The 18,637-nt window shown below is 35.7% G+C and overlaps 2 protein-coding genes across 2 annotated transcripts in view; one reads left to right on the top strand and one right to left on the bottom strand.

Annotated features, from left to right (window-relative positions):
- Positions 1 to 18,613, top strand: part of RBL2 (RB transcriptional corepressor like 2) — a 52,694-nt gene extending 34,081 nt beyond the window's left edge. Inside the window, exons 18-22 of the mRNA XM_045533196.1 lie at positions 9,836 to 9,907; positions 10,567 to 10,672; positions 11,234 to 11,439; positions 12,026 to 12,190; positions 17,108 to 18,613. Of these exons, the coding sequence (XP_045389152.1) occupies positions 9,836 to 9,907; positions 10,567 to 10,672; positions 11,234 to 11,439; positions 12,026 to 12,190; positions 17,108 to 17,278 (720 nt within the window). The 3' untranslated portion in view covers positions 17,279 to 18,613. The remainder of the gene's footprint in view (positions 1 to 9,835; positions 9,908 to 10,566; positions 10,673 to 11,233; positions 11,440 to 12,025; positions 12,191 to 17,107) is intronic.
- LOC123625014 (glucosamine-6-phosphate isomerase 2-like) lies at positions 535 to 1,415 on the bottom strand. The gene has a single exon (XM_045533204.1). It carries the CDS (start codon positions 1,255 to 1,257, stop codon positions 688 to 690), a length of 570 nt encoding a protein of 189 aa, XP_045389160.1. The 5' UTR covers positions 1,258 to 1,415; the 3' UTR covers positions 535 to 687.
- Positions 18,614 to 18,637: the final 24 nt, after the last annotated feature.

The following is an 18,637-nucleotide window of genomic DNA, read 5'->3' as shown; positions in this document are numbered from 1 at the left end:
GATAGGGTGGCATTGAATCTATAGAACAATTTGAGGAGTATTGCCGTCTTTATAATTTTAAATCTTCTGATCCATGAACATGGGATGTTTTTCCACTTATTTAGATCTTTTATTTAACAGTGTTTTGTGCTTTTCAGAGTATATATTTTGTATTTTTTTGTTAAATTTATTCCTACTGTTTTTGTTTTTGTTTTAGAGACAGGGTCTTACTGTGTTGCCCAGGCTGGCCTCAAATTTCTGGGCTCAAGCAATCCTCCCACTTCAGCCTTCCAAGTAGCTGGGACTACAGGCATGTGCCATTATGCCCAGCTTCCATATTGTTTTTGATGCTATTATAAATGCAGTTGTTTCTTTGTTGATACATTCATTCCAAGTGTATAGAAATACAATTGATTTTTGTATATTGGTCTAGTGTCTAGTAACCTTGCCAAACTTATTATTTATTTATTTATTTATTTATTTTTTATGTGAATAAAGCTTATTTTTTTATTTTTTTATTTTATTTTATTTTATTTATTTATTTTTTTTTGCTGTTATCCGTGGTGAGTTTTTATTCCTTGAAAGGACTGACTGTTATGTCCCCCATGCCTGTATTTAACAGGCCACGGCGCGGGATTCAACTCCACACTCACATTAAGGTTTTAACTGTCACCTGCAACGGAACACCTCACAGTCTGCTTTTGAAATTCAGTGCTCACCTTTAAAGTATTTCACAGTTTTAACTCTTAATTCTAAAGTAGCATCTTCATCACACACAAAAATGGTCCGCGGATGCTGCTGGAAAGCTGAGACAGTCCACATGTGGTTGACTCCTTCTTCGATGGCTTTGTACAGGGCGAATGCCTTGTGCGCCCCTGTTATGAGGATCATTACTTCTCTAGCGTCCATTACTGTCCCCACACCAACAGTTAGAGCCATAGTTGGCACTTTTGCTAAATCTCCATCAAAATATTTAGCATTTGCCAAAATGGTATCCATTGCTAGAGTCTTTAATCTCGTCCTTGATACTAAACTGGATCCAGGCTCGTTGAAGGCGATGTGACCACCTGGACCAATTCCTCCAACAAAAAGATCTATTCCTCCGGCTTCTTTTATTTTCTTTTCAAATGCATCACATTCTGCTTGTAAATCTGTAGCATTCCCATCAAGGATATGTGCATTATTAGGATCTATATCAATATGCTTAAAAAAGTTATTCCACATATAAGAATGGTAGCTTTCAGGATGATTTCTCGGAAGGCCTACATATTCATCCATGTTAAAGGTCTTCACATATTTAAAAGAAAGGTCTCCATTCTTGTGATATTCTATTAGTTTTTTATAACATCCTAAAGGTGTACTCCCGGCGTCCCCGGAACAGCCCGCGCCCCCACCCGCACCCGCGGGCGACCCGGGCCGGCGAGCGCAGCGCGGAGCCCGACGACCCGGAAGCAGAGGGAAGCTTATTTTTTTAGAACACTTTAGGGTCACAGCAAAACTGAGCAGAAAGTGCATACATCTCCTGTACCTACTCACGTGCAACCTTCTGTAATATGGATATCCCCCACCAGAGTGGTACAATTTTTACAATCAACAAATCTACAATAACACATCATTATTACTCAAGGTCCATAGCTTCCATTAGAGTTCATTCTTGGTGTTGCACATTTGATGGGTTTTAAAAAATGTATAATGACATGCATCCACTGTTATGGTATCATACAGAATAATTTCACTGCCCTAAAGATCCTGTGTGCTCGGCTTTTTCATTCACACTCCTCAACCCCTGGCAACCACTACTCCTTTTACTGTCTCCATAGTTTTGCCTTTTCCAGAATACCATATTTTTGGAATTCTACAATATGTAGCCTTTTCAGATAGGCTTCTTTCACTTATTAATATGCATTTAAGATTCCTCCGTGTCTTTTCATGGATGATTCCTCATTCCCTTGTAGCTCTGAATAGTACTCCCTTGACCGGATATACCATAGTTTATCCATTGACCTTCTGAAGTACATTTTGGTTACTTCCAAGTTTTTGAAATTAACAATAAAGTCACTGAAAACATCTGCAGGCAGCTTTTGTGTGGACATACATTTTCCACTCATTTTGGTAAGTACTAAGGTGCATGACTGCTGGAGTGTATTTACTTTTGTAAGAAACTGCCAAGTTGTCCTCCAAAGTGGCTGTACTATTTTTGCATTCTCACCAATAGTGAATGAAAGTTCCTGTTGTTCTACCTCCTCACCAGCATTTGATGTTGACAGTGTTCTGGATTTTGGTATATAGTATATTAATAGGTATATAGTAGTGCATATTTTTTTAAGAGATAGAGTCTCACTCTGTTGCCCAGGCTGGAGTGCAATGTTGTAATCATAGCTCACTGTAACCTTGACCTCCTGGGCTCAAGCATTTCTCCCACATCAGCATTGAAGCAGCTAGGACTACAGGCATGTGCCACCATGCCTGGCTAATTTTTTAAAAAATTTCTGTAGAAATAGGGTCTTGCTGTGTTGCCCAGGCTGGCCTCAAGCAATCCTCCTGCCTTGGCCTCCCAAAGTTTTGGGATTACAGGTGTGAGCCAACATGCCCAGCTTCATTTTTGTTTTAATTTGCATTTCTCTGGATGACATATGTTGTGGAGAATTTTGTTATATGTTTCTTTGCCATATTATGTCATTTTTGAAGACATGTCTGCCCAGGTCTTTGACTCATTTTTTAACTGTGTTGTTTGCTTTCTTATTTTTGAGTTTTAAGAGTTCTTTGTATATTTTGGATAACAGTCCTTTATCTGATGTATTTTTTACAAATATTTTCTCCCAGTCTGGGATTTGTTTTCTCATTCTCTTGACAGTATCTTTTGTGAAGCAGAAGTTTTTTGATTTTACTGAAGTTCAGATTATCAATTATTTCTTTCATGGGTCATGCCCTTGGCATTGTATGTAAAAAATCATTACCATACTCAAGGTAATCTAGAGTTTGTACTATGTTATCATATGGGACTTTTATAATTTTACATTTTACGCCTATATTTTGAGTTAATTTTTATTAAAAGTGTAAGATCTGTATCTAGGTTCATTTTTTTTTTTTTGTCTGTGATGCTCAGTTCTAGAATCATTTGTTGAAAAGACTATCTTTGCTCCATTCTATTGCCATTGCTCCCTTGTCAAAAATTAGTTTACTATATGTGGGTTGATTTCTGGGCTCTCTATCTATAGATCTATCTAAAAGAAGAGATCTATTTGTCCTTTTGCCAATACCACACTGCCTTGAGTACTGTAGTTTTATAGTAAGTCTTGAAGTAGGATAATGTCAGTCCTCCAACTTTGTTCTTCTTCTGCGGTATAGAGTTGTCTGTTCTGAATTTTTTGCTTCTCCACATAAACTTTAGAATCAGTTTGTCAATGTCCACAAGATAACTTGCTAGGATCTTTATTGGGATTGTATTGTATTTATAGATCAATTTAGGAAGAACTGACATCCCAATAATAATGAGTCTTCCTATCTATGAACATGTAATATCTCTCCATTTATTTATTTCTTCTTTGATATTTTCATCAGAGTGTTGTCATTTTTCTTATATAGGTCTTGTATATATTTAGTTAGATTTATATCTAAATATTTCACTGGGGGAGAGGTGCTATTGTAAATGATAATGTGTTTTTAATTTGAAATTCCATTTGTTTATTGCTGATATAGAGGAAAGTGATTGACTTTTTTTTTTTTTAATTTATTTCAGCTCTTCATGGGGGTACAAAAGCTCAGGTTATATACATTGTCCGTGTCCCACCCATCCCCCTGAGTCAGAGCCTCAAGCGTGTCCATTCTCCAGACAGTGGGCCTGGCACTCACCATGTAGTCATACCTCCATCCCCTCCCCACCCCCACCTCCCCGAGTCAGCACCTTCAAGCATGACCATTCCCCAGACGGTGCGCAACGCACTCATCATGTAGGCGTACACCAATCCCCTCCCCCCACCCCCGTCTCAGTCTGATATCCAATTGGTATCCTTCCCCGATGTGCATTTAGGTGATGATCAGGGAAACCAGTTTTCTGGTGAGTACATGTGATGCTTGTTTTTCCATTCTTTGGATACTTCACTTGATATAATGGGTTCCAACTCTCTCCAGGAGAACCAAAGAAATGTCATATCACCGTTATTTCTTATAGCTGAGTAATACTCCATGGTATACATATACCACAGTTTACTAATCCATTCGTGGATTGATGGGCACTTGGGTTGTTTCCACATCTTTGCGATTGTGAATTGTGCTGCTATAAACATTCAGGTACAGGTGTCTTTGTTATAGAATGACTCTTGTTCTTCTGGGTATATGCCCAATAATGGGATTGCTGGATCGAATGGTAGGTCTACTTGAATCTGTTTAAGGTATCTCCATAATGCTTTCCACAGGGGTTGCACTAGTTTGCATTCCCACCAGCAGTGTATGAGTGTTCCTGTCTCTCCGCATCCACACCAACATGTGATTGACTTTTATATGTTAGCTTTGTATGCTGCAGTGTTGCTATAATTACCTATTAAGTCCAGGAGTTCTTTGGTAAATTCTTACAGATTTTCCACATAGATGATCATATCATTTACAAACAAAGGCAGTTTTATTTCTTCCTTCATAATCTCTGTAACTTTTATTTCTTTCTCTTATCACATTAGTTAGGGCTGCCAGTATGATGTTGAAAAGGAGTGGTGAAAGAAGAGAAACTTGCCTTGTTCCTGCTATTAGTAAGAAAGCTTCTAGTCGCTCACCATTAATTATGGTGTTAGCTGTAAGATTTAAAAAAAATTTTTTTTATTTCAGCATATTATGGGGGTACAAATGTTTAGGTTATATATATTGCCTTTGCCCCACCCAAGTCAGAGCTTCAAGTGTGTCCATCCCCCGGACAGTGCACACTGCACACATTAGGTGTATATATACCCATCCCCTCCTCCCCCCTCCCATCTGCCTGACACCCGATGAATGTTATTACTATATGTTCATTTAAGTGTTCGTCAGTTAAAACCAATTTGATGGTGAGTACATGTGTTGCTTGTTTTTCCATTCTTGTGATAGTGCACTTAGTAGAATGGGTTCCAGCTCTATCCAGGATAATACAAGAGGCACTATATCACCATTGTTTTTTGTGGCTGAACTTATTTATTAGTCCTAATAGCTTTTTAGTGGATTCCTTAGGATTTCTATATATGATATTATGTAATCTGCTTATAATTTTACTTCTTCTTGTCCAAACTGGATGCCTTTTTTTCCTTTTTCTTTCCTAATTACCCTGGCTAGAACCTCCAGAAAAATATTGAATAGTAGCATTGGAAAACAGAAATCCTTGTTGTGTTCCTAATCTTAGGGAGAAAGTATCTAGTCTTTCACCATTAAAGTATGTTATTAGCTATGATTTTTTTCCATAGATGCCCTTTATTATTAGGTATTAGGTTGAGGAAGTTCCCTTTTTTTTTTTTGTTTTGTTTTTTGAGACAGAATCTTGCTCTTACTACAGCTCACTGTAACTTCAAACTCCTGGGCTCAAGCGATCCTCTGCCTCAGCCCCCCAAGTAGTTGGAACTACGGGCACGTGACACCACGCCTGGCTTATTTTTCTATTTTTTTTGTAGAGATAGGGTCTTGCTCTTGCTCAGGCTGGTCTTGAAGTCCTGGCCTCAAGTGATCCTCCTGCCTTGGCCTCCCGGACTGCTAGGATTACAGGTGTGAGCTACCACACCTGGCCTCCCTTCTATTCCTAGTTTGTTGAGTGCTTTTTCATGAAAGGATTTTGGATTTTGTCAAATGCTTTTTTTCTGTGTCCATTGAGATCATGTGTTTTTTATTTTCTATTAATATAGTCTATTCCATGGATTGATGGTCATATGGTAAACCAACTTTGCATTCCTAGTGTAAATTCCTCTTCGTCATGTTGTATAATTCTTTTTATATGTTGCTGGGTTTGGTTTGCTAGTAGTTTGTTGAGGAATTTTGTCCTTAATCAAAAGAGAGATTGGTCTGTAATTTTCTTGTTATGGCTTTGTCTGGTTTTATTATTAGGGTAATACTTGCCTCATAAAATGAGTAGGGAAGTGTTACCTTCTCTTCTATATTTTGGTATTAATTCTTTAAAAGTTTGGTGAAGCCACTGGGGCCCTGGGTTTTTCCTTGTGGGTAGTTTATTGATGAATAATTCAGTCTCTTTCTTGTTATAAGTCTATTCAGATTGTGTATTTCTTATAGAATCAGTTTTTGTGTCTTTCTAAGAATTTGTTTCTTCTGGGCTATCTAATTTGTTGGCATATAATTGTTTATAATATTTCCTTATACTCTTTTTATTCTTTAAGGTCAGTAGTAATTTCCTCTTTCATTTCTGAGTCTTCTCCCTTTCTTATTGATCAGTCTACCTGAAGGCTTGTCAATTTCGTTGATTTTTTTCAAAGAATCGGCTTTTTGGTTTTATTTTTCTATTTTTCTATTCTCTACTTCAATAATATATATTTTAATCTTTATTATTTCCTTCTTTCTGCTTACTTAGGCTTAATTTTTGCTCTTTTTCTATTGGTTAGGTAATTGATATATCTTTATATCTTTTAAAAGATATCTGATATCTTAATATCTTTCTTCTTTTTAAATATAAGCATTAATGACTATAAATTTCCTCTGAGCACTGACTTAGCTGCATATTTTAAGTATTGGTATGTTGTGTCTTCATCTCAAAGTATTTTCTGATTTGTCTTTTGATTTTGATTTGATTCATTGGTTATTTAGGAGTATATTGTTAAGTTTCCACATATTTGTGTTTCCCATATTTTCTTTCTATTATTGATTTCTGGTTTCATTTCATTGTGGTTGAAAAACACTTTGTATTATTTCAGTTCTTTTAAATTTATCAAGGATTGCTTTATACTCTAGCATATGGTCTGCCCTGAAGAATTTCAAAGTACATTTGAGGAGACTATGTATCCTGTTGCTCTTAGGTAGAATGTTCTATCAATGTCCATTAGGCCTAGTTGTTTTATAGTGCTGTTAAAGTCTTGTTTCCTTGTTGATCATCTGCCTACATACTCTATTCATTATTGAAAGTGAGGTATTGAAATCTCCATATACTGTTGAATTGTCAATTTTTCACTTCTTTTAGTTTTGCTTCATATATTTTGGTGCTCTGTTATTAGGGACATGCATGTTTATAACCATGACAGCTTCTTCAGGAATTGACCCTTTAATCATTAAGAAACGTTCCTCTTTAATAACTTTTTTGGTTCTAAAATCTATTTTATGGTATGATATTTATATAATCACCCAGCTTTCTCGTGGTTGCTGTCTACATATTTACAATGTATTTCTACATCTACAGTGTATTTCTTTCCATACTTTTACTTTAAAAAGTATTTTTAGTTTTCAATCTGAAGTGTCTCCTGTAGGTACAATAGAGCTGAATCTCTCTCTTTTTTTTTTAATTCTTATTTCAGCATATTGTGGGGGTACAAAAGTTTAGGTTACGTATATTGCCCTTGCCCTCCCATCCCCCTGAGTCAGAGCTTCAAACGTGTCCATCCCCTAGACAGTGCGCATCGCACTCATTATGTATGTATACATCCATCCCCTCCCCCACCCACATCTGCCTGACACCTGATCAATGTTATTCCTAAATGTGCTCTTAGGTGATGATCAGTGAAACCAATTTGATGGTGAGTACATGTGGTGCTTATTTTTCCATTCTTGGGATACTTCACTTAGTAGAATGGGTTCCAACTCTTTCCAGGAAAATACAAGAGGTGCTATATCACCATTGTTTCTTATAGCTGAATAGTACTCCATGGTATACATATACCACATTTTATTAATCCACTCATGTATTGATGGGCACTTGGGTTGTTTCCACATCTTTGCGATTGTGAATTGTGCTGCTATAAACATTCAGGTACAGGTGTCTTTGTTATAGAATGACTCTTGTTCTTCTGGGTATATGCCCAATAATGGGTTTGCTGGATCGAATGGTAGGTCTACTTGAATCTGTTTAAGGTATCTCCATAATGCTTTCCACAGGGGTTGCACTAGTTTGCATTCCCACCAGCAGTGTATGAGTGTTCCTATCTCTCCGCATGCACGCCAACATTTGTTGTTGAACCTCTTTTTTAATCTAGTCTGACAATCCTGCCTTGTGGTTGTGTTATATAATACATTCACATTTAATGTTATTGATATAATTGTATTTACATCTACCATTTTGCTTTTTTTCTGTATATCTAGTGTCTTTTTGTTCCTTTGCTTTGCCTTTACTGCTTTCCTTTTGTATTAGGTGAATATTTTCTAATGTAGCATTTTAATTTCAGTGATGATTTTTTTCACTGTATGTATATAATGGTTTTTCTAGGGCTTACATATATATCTTAATTCATCAAAAATCAGCTTCAGATTCATACTAAATTCCAGTGAGATATAGAAGTGTACTTTGTTTTCTCTCTCCTGTTTTCCTTTTCATCCGTTTCATGTTATTATACATGTTACATCCAGAAATGTTACAAATCCAACAGTCCATTGTTATAATTATTACTTGATACAATTTTATGACTTTCGAAGAAGCTGAGAGAAGAAAGGAGTAAGTATATGTATTTATTTAAAGGTTTTGTTATATTAACGTTATTTATCATTTCTGGTTCTGTTATTTGTTTCTGTGTATTTGAGCTACCATCTGGAGTCATTTCCTTTGCCCAGTACAGCTTTGATCCTGCTCACCTCCTGTGTACTATTTTTAGCAAATACATTACATTTCTATATGTTACTGGTCCAGTAATACATTGTACACCTATTGTTTTATACAGTTGGTTTTTAATCAGTTAAGAAAAGAGATGTGTATTTATACTGTATTTACAATTACACAATTATCTTTACCAGTGTTCTTGGCTTTTTTCATGTATATTTAAATTGTGTAAGGGCATTTGTAGCTTGAAGAAATTTCTATAGAATTCTTGTAAGTGATCTGCTAGCAGCTAATTCTGTTTTTGTTTATCTGAGAATGTATTTCACCTTCATTTTTGAAAGATAACTCAATTTTGAAAATTGATATTTTACAGATAAAATTCTGTGTAACTTTTTTATGCATATTGACCACTTTTGTGTATGTTACCTCACTGCCTCTTGGCCTCTGTAGTTTCTGATTGAGAAGTCAGCTGTTATTTTATTGGGGTTTCCCTGCAAATGAAAAATTATTTTTCTCTTGATGCTTTCAATATTTTCTCTCTTTATTTGGCTTTCAGCGTTTTTACTATGATATGTCTGGGTATGGATCTCTTTAAGTTATCCTACTTAGAGTTCGTTGAGCTTCCTGGATGTATAATGTTTTTGAATAAATTAAAGAAGCTTTTAGTCTTCATTTCTTTGAACATTTTTTTCTGCATCTCTCTCTCACCTCTCCTGGTTCTCCCATTTACACATATGTGTGATTGAAAGTGTGCTGCATTTCTCTGAGGCTCTGTTTATTTTTCTTCATTCTTTTTTCTCGCTGTTCCTCAAATGACACAACGTCCGCCTTCATGTTTGCTAATTCTTTTTTTCTTTGCTAGTTATCAAATCTGTTTTCCTAGCGTCTAGTAAATTCTTCATTTCAGTTATTGTAAGTTTTCTACTCCAGGTCTTGGTTCACATACTAGACTCCCATTATTCTTACTTAATTTTAGTAGATTTTCTTGATTAGATGTCTCTTCATTTGCTATGTGTCGTTAGGACCATTTCCAGAGACTTTAATGACTATTTTTATATAATTTTCACCACTTTTCACTGGGGAGTGGGTTCATGGAACGCCTTACAGTATCATGCCAGAGGTTGATATCTCTCTCAGAGCACTCTTATTCTTTGCCAGGTCACAAAAGAAGACAAGTCCTTCCAGAATATTATGCGTTGTTATAGGACTCAGCCACAGGCCCGGAGCCAGGTAACTACATTTTCTTTCAGGGCTGAAAATAAAGCTTAAAATCTGTGGTAAATACAAAAAATTAACCATAGTTGATTCTGTGGCCTTTTTTCTAGGATAAACAACTAAGACTCTAAGAGAAGTCTCTGCTTTAATCTTCTTTGTCATTGACAGACAGCCTCACATGTTGATTAAGTCCTCTTTTCCTCAGAAAGCAACAATATGAAATATTTGATTGCTTTCTTAATTAAGAGTAATAACAAGATATTAATAGATGTGAATTAAGAAGTTATTTGGTTTCTATGTCACCTTTCAATCTAGATTAGAAGATTTAAAACTCACTTTACCTTTAATACCATTCGTTTGTCTCTGAGAGGCAAGTATGTCAGATCTTGGTATTTGACTTAGAATGACTTGGTTTTATGGTTGGGTACTATTATTGCTGTGTAGTCCGGCAGGCAGTACTTGGAATTTGAAGACATACAGGCTCCAATATAAATCCTGGATCTGTTATTTAATAAGGATACGACCTTGGCTGTATTTCTTAACCTCTTCTGAGGAAGATAACTTACTTCATTGGGGTTGCTGTGAGAAGCAAGGAACATATGTCAAGGTCCTGTCGTCTAGGGTATACTCAATAAATACTAGTTTTATGTCTCCTTTTCACTCTCTCTCTAAAGGTGTATAGAAGTGTTTTGATAAAAGGGAAAAGAAAAAGAAGAAATTCTGGCAGCAGTGATAGCAGAAGCCATCAGAATTCTCCAACAGAACTAAACAAAGATAGAAGTAAGTTGGATCTATCCTTATGAACTCTTACAAAACAAAATTAGGAGCTTATCTTATCTTTTAGGCCTAGCAGACTAAGGATTACCAAATGAAATAACTACTATAAAAACTGTCAAAGTGCTTTATTGGCAAAGGGTTTGTTGGAACAATATGCCAATTCTAAATTTGGTGGCAAAGTTGTCAGTGCATAATGTTTCAGGCAAGAATCTGCTCACCTGAGTTCCATTGAAAATTGGAGCCATGCTAAGGAAATGCCATCTCTAATTGTTGGTTTGTGCTGCTTACTGTAGGGCTCAGGTCCTAGAAAACTTGGTGTAACTAATTAATGGAAACTACTCAGTAAGCTATGGTTATGGTTATGTTTATGGTTATGGAATGGGGGTAAGGTTGTTAATATCCTATCTGAGCTTTGTTTCTTAGCATATAAATAATAGAGTTCCCATTTACTGTCATTAACAAGTAGTGCAGGTAGCTGTTCATTTTTCCTACTGGATTTTCTTTTTTATAACAAGCTATATGAGCAGGCTTTGTGGTTAACAGCCTTTGCTCTACCTTCTGCAGCAAGTAGAGACTCCAGTCCTGTCATGAGGTCAAGCAGCACCTTGCCAGTGCCACAGCCTAGCAGTGCTCCTCCTACACCTACTCGTCTCACAGGTGCCAACAGTGACATGGAGGAAGAGGAGAGGGGAGACCTTATTCAGTTCTACAACAACATCTACATAAAACAAATTAAAACATTTGCCTTGAAGTACTCACAGGCAAACATAGTAAGTTTGACAGGGATTACTTCCATTCTTTTTTCACTTGTGAGGGATGAGGAATCATTTGTTCCATATATAAACTAGTTTCACAAATAATCCCTTTAAGTAAAACTGAGGAAGTCTGTAACAGAAGTAATTTGCCTAACCAACATAATTTCTATGTTGTTAAGCATTAAACAAGGGAAAGATGGTATTTAGATTCCCTGCAAAGTATAGTTGTATAAGAGACAGGCTACAATAGATTCCAGTTGTCCAATATTTAACAGTGGTGGTGACCTTGCAAGTCATTTGACTTTTTGTCTCTTGTTTCCTTATATGTAAAATGGGAAATGGAAGTAGTTCTCAGCTTACAGGGTTTTTGTGAGGATGAAATGACATAATGTATAAAAAATACTATAACAGTGATTGGCACAAACTAAGCACTTAAAAATGTTTCCTACTAGAATGATTTTCGTTAGGTTTAATTGTTGCCAATACATCACTGTTTATCATTCATAAAACTACAGGTTTATTATATTATACCTCTTCACTCAAAAATACCTATTTAGAATTTTTTTTTCTTAGAAGTACTAATTTTTTGTTTTTTAAACAGATGGATGCTCCTCCACTCTCTCCCTACCCATTTTTAAGAACAGGCTCCCCTCGCCGAATACAGTTGTCTCAAAATCATCCTGTCTACATTTCCCCACATAAAAATGAAACAATGCTTTCTCCTCGAGAAAAGATTTTCTACTACTTCAGCAACAGTCCTTCAAAGGTAAGCCTAACATAAATCTTGGCCTTTACTAGACTCTAAATACTTAGAATATTAGAAACAGGGTTAGTGCCAAGCCTAGGCATTCACTAGAGTGATGGGAACTGCCAGGGAACAGTGACTAGTTAAGTCCCAATGGAGCAAATCTAAGGTTTGGTTTGGTTTTTGCTCTTCTTTCTTTCTTTCTTTTCTTTTTTTTTTTTTTTTTTGAGAATATTAGGATTGGACATAGGCAAGGGCCTTGGATTTATTTTTATTCCTTCTTTCCTTTTTGTGCATTTTCTTCATTCTCCCGTAAGTGTGGAAGTTTGTGTTTATTCCATTTGTAAAGTTTTAAATGTCTGAAATATGTTAGGAAAAGAAACTTTGGATCCCTAAACTAATTACCAAGGGCCTGTTTCTTGGGGGTTCATACCCTTTGTCCAATCTTTTAAAAATTTTTGTAGAGATGGGGGGGGTCTCACGATGTTGCCCAGGCTGGTCTCAAACTCCTGGCCAAAGGTCTATTTCTATTACAGGCAGTCTCTCTGTCCTCTGGACTCTTTGACCAAGGGGAGAAATGGACATTTTGGACAGTGCAGTGTGACAGTCATATGAGCATAGGTTTATGTGTGGTAGCATCTGCCTCAGTCTGAGGAGGAGAGGGAAGCTTGAGTCAATCCTTAATGGTGAAGCATTAGAAAGCTGCTGAGAGGTGTGGAAGGGCTTTCAGGAAGAAGCAGATAAGGGGAAGGAAACAATGTTCTTGAGGGAGATGCAGGGACCCACAGCCAGATCACTGGGCATCATGCTGTTAGAGAGGGGGACTAGATCTGGAAGGCCTTTCTATAATGAAGTTCGAATTATAAAGATTGCTTAGAAATAAACACATATACATGACAAATGGCCTGGAATCTTTTAAAAACAAAAGTATCATGAAAAAAATGGTAGAGGGTGAGGAGAGTATTACTAAAGGCAACTAAAGAGAAATGATATCCAAATGCAATGTATGACTTTTGATTGGATCCTGTGTAGAAAAACACTGTTATAAAGGACAATTAGGAATATTTGAATGTGCCCTTCAACGTATTATTTATTTTTATATTTCTTTGGTATTGACAATGCTACATCACATAGGAGACTATGCGTAAAGTATACTCAGAGGTGAAACGTCCCAGTGCTAGGCAACTTACTTTCAAATGGGTCCACTACGATGGATAGATACGATAGAGCAACTATGGCAAAATGTTAATGACTGATAAATGGGTGTTGAATGTCCTGTTCTTTCAATGCTTCTGTAGGCTTGACATCTTTTAAAAAGTTGAGGAAAACAAAAAAGAGCAGCAAAAATCTATTAGAAAATGTAATAATGTAAAATAAAGTTCCTATCATAGTAAAAAAAGGTATCATATGCCTTGGAGTAAATTTACAACTTGTTTGAAAAATTACTGGAATTAGAGATTCTTAAAAACTGGAATAAATGAAGATATACCAATCTTAAAAAGATATAATTTGGAAGACCAAATCTTAAAAAGATATAATTTCCTCCAACTGTTACATAGTTTAAGTTTAGCCTAATTTCAATGATAGTTCTAGTAGGATTGTTTATGAAACCTAGAAACAAATTGGCAAAGGTAGCCCCAAAAAGCAATTGGAGTTGGAGGAAATGACTCTCACAGGTCCTCTAAAATTAGACTCTCATCCTATAACCAAATAAATTCTAAATGGATTAGAGAGTTCAATGGAAAAAAGGAATCATAAAACTATTAGGTAAATATACATTGTAGTTTGTCTGATCATAGAGTTAAGAAAAGACTTTCTAAATAGAATATAGACAATAGTCACAGAAGATGAATTGGAATCATAATGCTCAGTTAAAAAGAAGGCTAAAAAAGGAAGAAAAAAGGAAGAACATATGGGAAAATAGTAAACAAACAGCAATTAAATTTAAATGGTCTAAATATACCAATTAAAAAGCAGAATTGTGCAATTGGACAAAAAAGACCAAACTATATGCAGCCTATAAGTAACCTACTTTAAATATAAATAAGTGTAGAGTAAAAGGATGACAACGTCCTGTCCATTAACTGATAAACACATAAATGTATATCCATAAATGGAAAATTACTTGGCAATAAAAAGGATTGAAGTACTGATAGATGCTACATATGGATAGACCTTGAAAATGTTAGGTGAAAGAACCCAGTCATGAGACTATACATTATATGATTCCATTTATATAAAATGTCTGGAATGTGCAAATTATAGAGGCAGAAAGTAGATTAATGGTTGCATAGGGTTTGGGGGAATATAGAGTTTCTGCTAATGGGCAAGAAGTTTCTTTCCTGGGTGATGAAACAGTTCTAAAATTGAATGTGGTGTGGTGATGGTTGCACAACTCATGGAGTTATATACTTTAAATGGGTGAATTATGTGTGAATTTTATCTCAATAAAGCTGAAAGGATGGAAAAAGTTATACCATGCTATCACTAATCAAAAGAAAGCTGAAGTGATATTAATATCAGAGAAAGTAGATTTCAGAGCAAAAAATATTATCAGTGATAAAGAGGGTCATTGCCTAATGATAGAGAGGACATATAATCCTAAATAGGAAAAAAAAAAAATTAGAGTCAGATTTCAACATAATTGATGGAACCTGGAGAGAAAATCAGGACACAGAAGATGTAAACATTGTCAGCCAAACTAATCGACATTTAGAAAACACTCCAACAGTAATCAAGTGCAGACAGAATATTTACCAAGATAGACCACATTCTGGACCATAAAACAAGTCTCAATAAGTTTTAAAGGGTTCAAAAAATGTATTTTCACTGATGCTCATGGCATTAAGAAATCAATAACAGAAAAGATATCTAGAAAATCCCCCAATTTTTAGAAATGAAATCACATATTTCAATAGCTCGAAGAAATCACAAGAGAAATTGGAAAGCATTTTGAATTAAATAAAAATGAAAACCGAAGTATTAAAATTTGTGGGATGCAGTAAAAACAGTGCTAAGAGGGAATTTTATAGCATTAAACATCTATATTAGAAAAGAAGAAAGGTCTCAAATTAGTGACCTAAGATGTTAGCTTAAGAAACCAGAAAAAGAATAGGACCCATTGAAACAGAGAACTGAAAAATAGAGAAAAATCAAGGCAATCAAAAGGTTAGTTTTTTGAAGAAGATTAAAAAGAAAATTGATACACCTCTGTGCAGACTAATCAGGAAAAAGAAGAAATGACACGTTACCAATATACATTAAAAGTATAATGACGGATAAACAACTTAATGCCAATACATGAGACAATGCAGATAAAATGGACAAATTCCTTGAAAGACATTAACTAATAAAACTCAAGAAGTAGTAATCTCAATAGCCCTATATCTATTAAAGAAATTGAATTTGCAGTTTAAAAACCTCCAGGTAAGGAAAACCGTAGGCCCAGATGACTTCTCTGGTAAATTCTACCAAATATTTAAGGAAGAAATAATGAAAATTCTATACAAACTCTCCCCAAAAGTGAAGAGGATAAATCATGTGAGTTATTTGAAGGAAAACATCTGACAAAATCCAACATTCACTCAGGTAGAAACTCTCAGGGAACTTAACTTGCTAGTAAACATTTACCAAAAAATCTACAGGTAACGTCATACTAAATGGTGAAAGACTGAATGCATTCCTCAAGATCAGGAACAAGACAAGGAAGTCCACTCTCACTCCTCCTATTCAACATTGTAACTGGAAGTCCTAGCATATGCTGTATATCAAGAAAAATAAGGTATACCGATTTGATAGTCTACACAGAAAATCACAAATAATCTACAAAAAGTTGCTGAAACCAATATAAGGAAGGTTATGTGCTCAATGTATAAAAATCAAATGCATTTCTATATTCTAGCAATGAACGAGAAGTAAAACATTTTAAAAACACCATAAAGAGCATTAAAAAATTAAATACATAGGGATATGTAACGGATGTGCAAGGCCAGATGTAGTGGTTTACACCTGTAATCCCAGGGTTTTGGGAGGTTGAAGGGGGAGGATCACTTGAGGCCAGGAGTTTGAGACCAGCCTAGGCAACATAGTGAGACTCCATTTCTACAAAAAAGAAAAAAATTAGCTGTGGTGGAACGTGCCTATAGTCCCAGCTACTTAGGAGGCTGAGGTCGGAGGATTGCTTGGGCCCAGAATTTCAAGGCTGCAGTGAGCTATGATTGTGCCATGGCACTCCAGCCTGGGCAACAGAATGAGACTCTGTCTCTAAAAAACAAAAAAAAGAGAAACTAAAGCCTAAGAAAACAAAGATATATCATATTCATAAATTGGAAAACAAGGTATCAGTTTTCTGCTAACTGATTTATAAATTCAACCCAATTGCAATCAAAATCCAAGCAGAATTATTTATATAAATTAACAAACTGGGCCAAGCACAGTGGCTCCCACCTGTAATCCTAGCACTTTGGAGCCGAGACGGGAGCATCACTTGAACCCAGAAGTTCAAGACCAGCCTGGGCAACAGACCAAGACCCTGTCTCTACAAAAAACAAAAAAAATTAGCTGGCCATGGGTGTGCCTGTAGTCCTACCTACTTGGGAGGCCAAGGCAGGAGGATCGCTTGAGCCCAGGAGTTTGAGGTTGCACTGAGCTATGATGATGCCACTGCCACTGTACTCTAACCCAGGCAATAGAGTGAGACCTTGTCTCAAAAAAAAAAAAAAAAAAGACAGAAAAAAAAAGAAACCTGATTCTAAAATTTCTATCAAAAGGCAAAGGAACTAAATAGCTAAAACAATTCTGAAAAAGTTGGGGGACTCACATTATCTTTCAGGTAAACTGCTTAACTCATTTGAGATTTTTTTTTTGACTTAATATTGAGCTATGTGCATTAGCATTTTAAAGTTTTTGTATTAATATCTATTTTTTTCCCCACCATAGAGATTGAGAGAAATTAACAGTATGATACGGACAGGAGAAACTCCAACTAAAAAGAGAGGGATTCTTTTGGAAGATGGAAGTGAATCACCTGCAAAAAGAATTTGCCCGGAAAATCATTCTGCCTTATTACGCCGTCTCCAAGATGTAGCTAATGACCGAGGTTCCCACTGAGGTTAGTCTCTTGTACTGAAACTGTCTTTTCACAAACTGTTTAATAGTATCACTTAATGCATCTAGATTATGGAGCTCTTTTCCTTAATCCAGCCAGTCAATTACAGCCTGTTAGTAACATGAAGGGACATATTTGTGAGAAATTGGATTGACTGCTTCCAGTATCCATAGGATATTTTCATTCATCCCAACTGCCTTTTCCCCTGCCAATTCAGTGCTTACCATCAAGGCTGCTTAGAATGCAAACTTGGATTTATCTCTTTGGCAAAGCTTTTTACAAGTACTACAGAGGACAAAGTGTTCTCAAATATGAGTGTAAGAGGTCTCTGTTGACATGCTCCAACAGAGGGACTATATTTCAAATTCATTCCTACCTGTTTTCTGGTCAGCTGTAGTCCTCATGAAAAGCAAAACAAAAATTAGGTATTTTGTCCTACAACACTTGGTAGGAGTGTGAGATTTCTGCATTCCTAAATCAGAACAAAGGAGAGCACACCCAGATTTGGAGGTCCCAGGTCTCTTGTTCCCTTTGTGCACTTCTTCCCTTTCCCCATTAGGTGTGATGCAGTGCTTGATTGTTCGGTTGTGCAATGTCTGAATGAACCTGTATAAGTGGTGGCACTTTAGGGCTGTAAAACGCATGATTTTGTAACCCAGATTTTGTTGTATATTTGTGATAGCACTTTCTACAATGTGAATTTTATTAAGTACAAAACTTCCAGGCTAAACATCCAATATTTTCTTTAATGCTTTTGTACTTTTTTTAAAACTGTTAAAGTCCCCATAGCCACCTTTTGGGCATGTGTTTTAAATTCTCCAGTTGTTATGTAGGAATCAGCTGGCTAAGTAAAGATTTCAATCAAGTTGAATTGAGGGGATTAATATGAAAAATTATGACCTCTTCCTTTAGGAGGTAGTTATCTAGAAGACATGTCTATTAAGGTGATATATTTTAAAATATTTTTGGGTGTATTCCTGGCAGTTTAAAAAAATAGGTTGGAGAATTTAGGTTTTTATTAGTACACAGTACCATTTATACAAATTAGAAAATATTATTTAACAGCCATTGAAATATCTATATACCTTTATTAATCACTATTGTTCCAGCAGTTTTAAAGTTGAATTAATAATCTTATTAGGGAGAAAATTCAATTATAAATTGAATCAGTATAAACAAAGTTACTGGGTAACTTCATATTGCTCTGAAAGAAATATGGAACTTACACTGTTCAATTGGAATAGTGTTCTGCAAAAAAATATTTATAAAACCTCTCAAAATACTTACTGCTACTGTAATTTTATATGAAGTGTATTTTTCAATAAAGCATTTATAAAGTCTTTGTTTAGTTATACTGAGAA

The sequence above is a fragment of the Lemur catta genome, chromosome 20 (genome assembly GCF_020740605.2).
Source record: "Lemur catta isolate mLemCat1 chromosome 20, mLemCat1.pri, whole genome shotgun sequence".
Classification (NCBI taxonomy): Eukaryota; Metazoa; Chordata; class Mammalia; order Primates; family Lemuridae; genus Lemur; species Lemur catta.
Note: the sequence above shows the minus strand (reverse complement) of the source record. Positions and strands in the feature narration are given on the sequence as shown.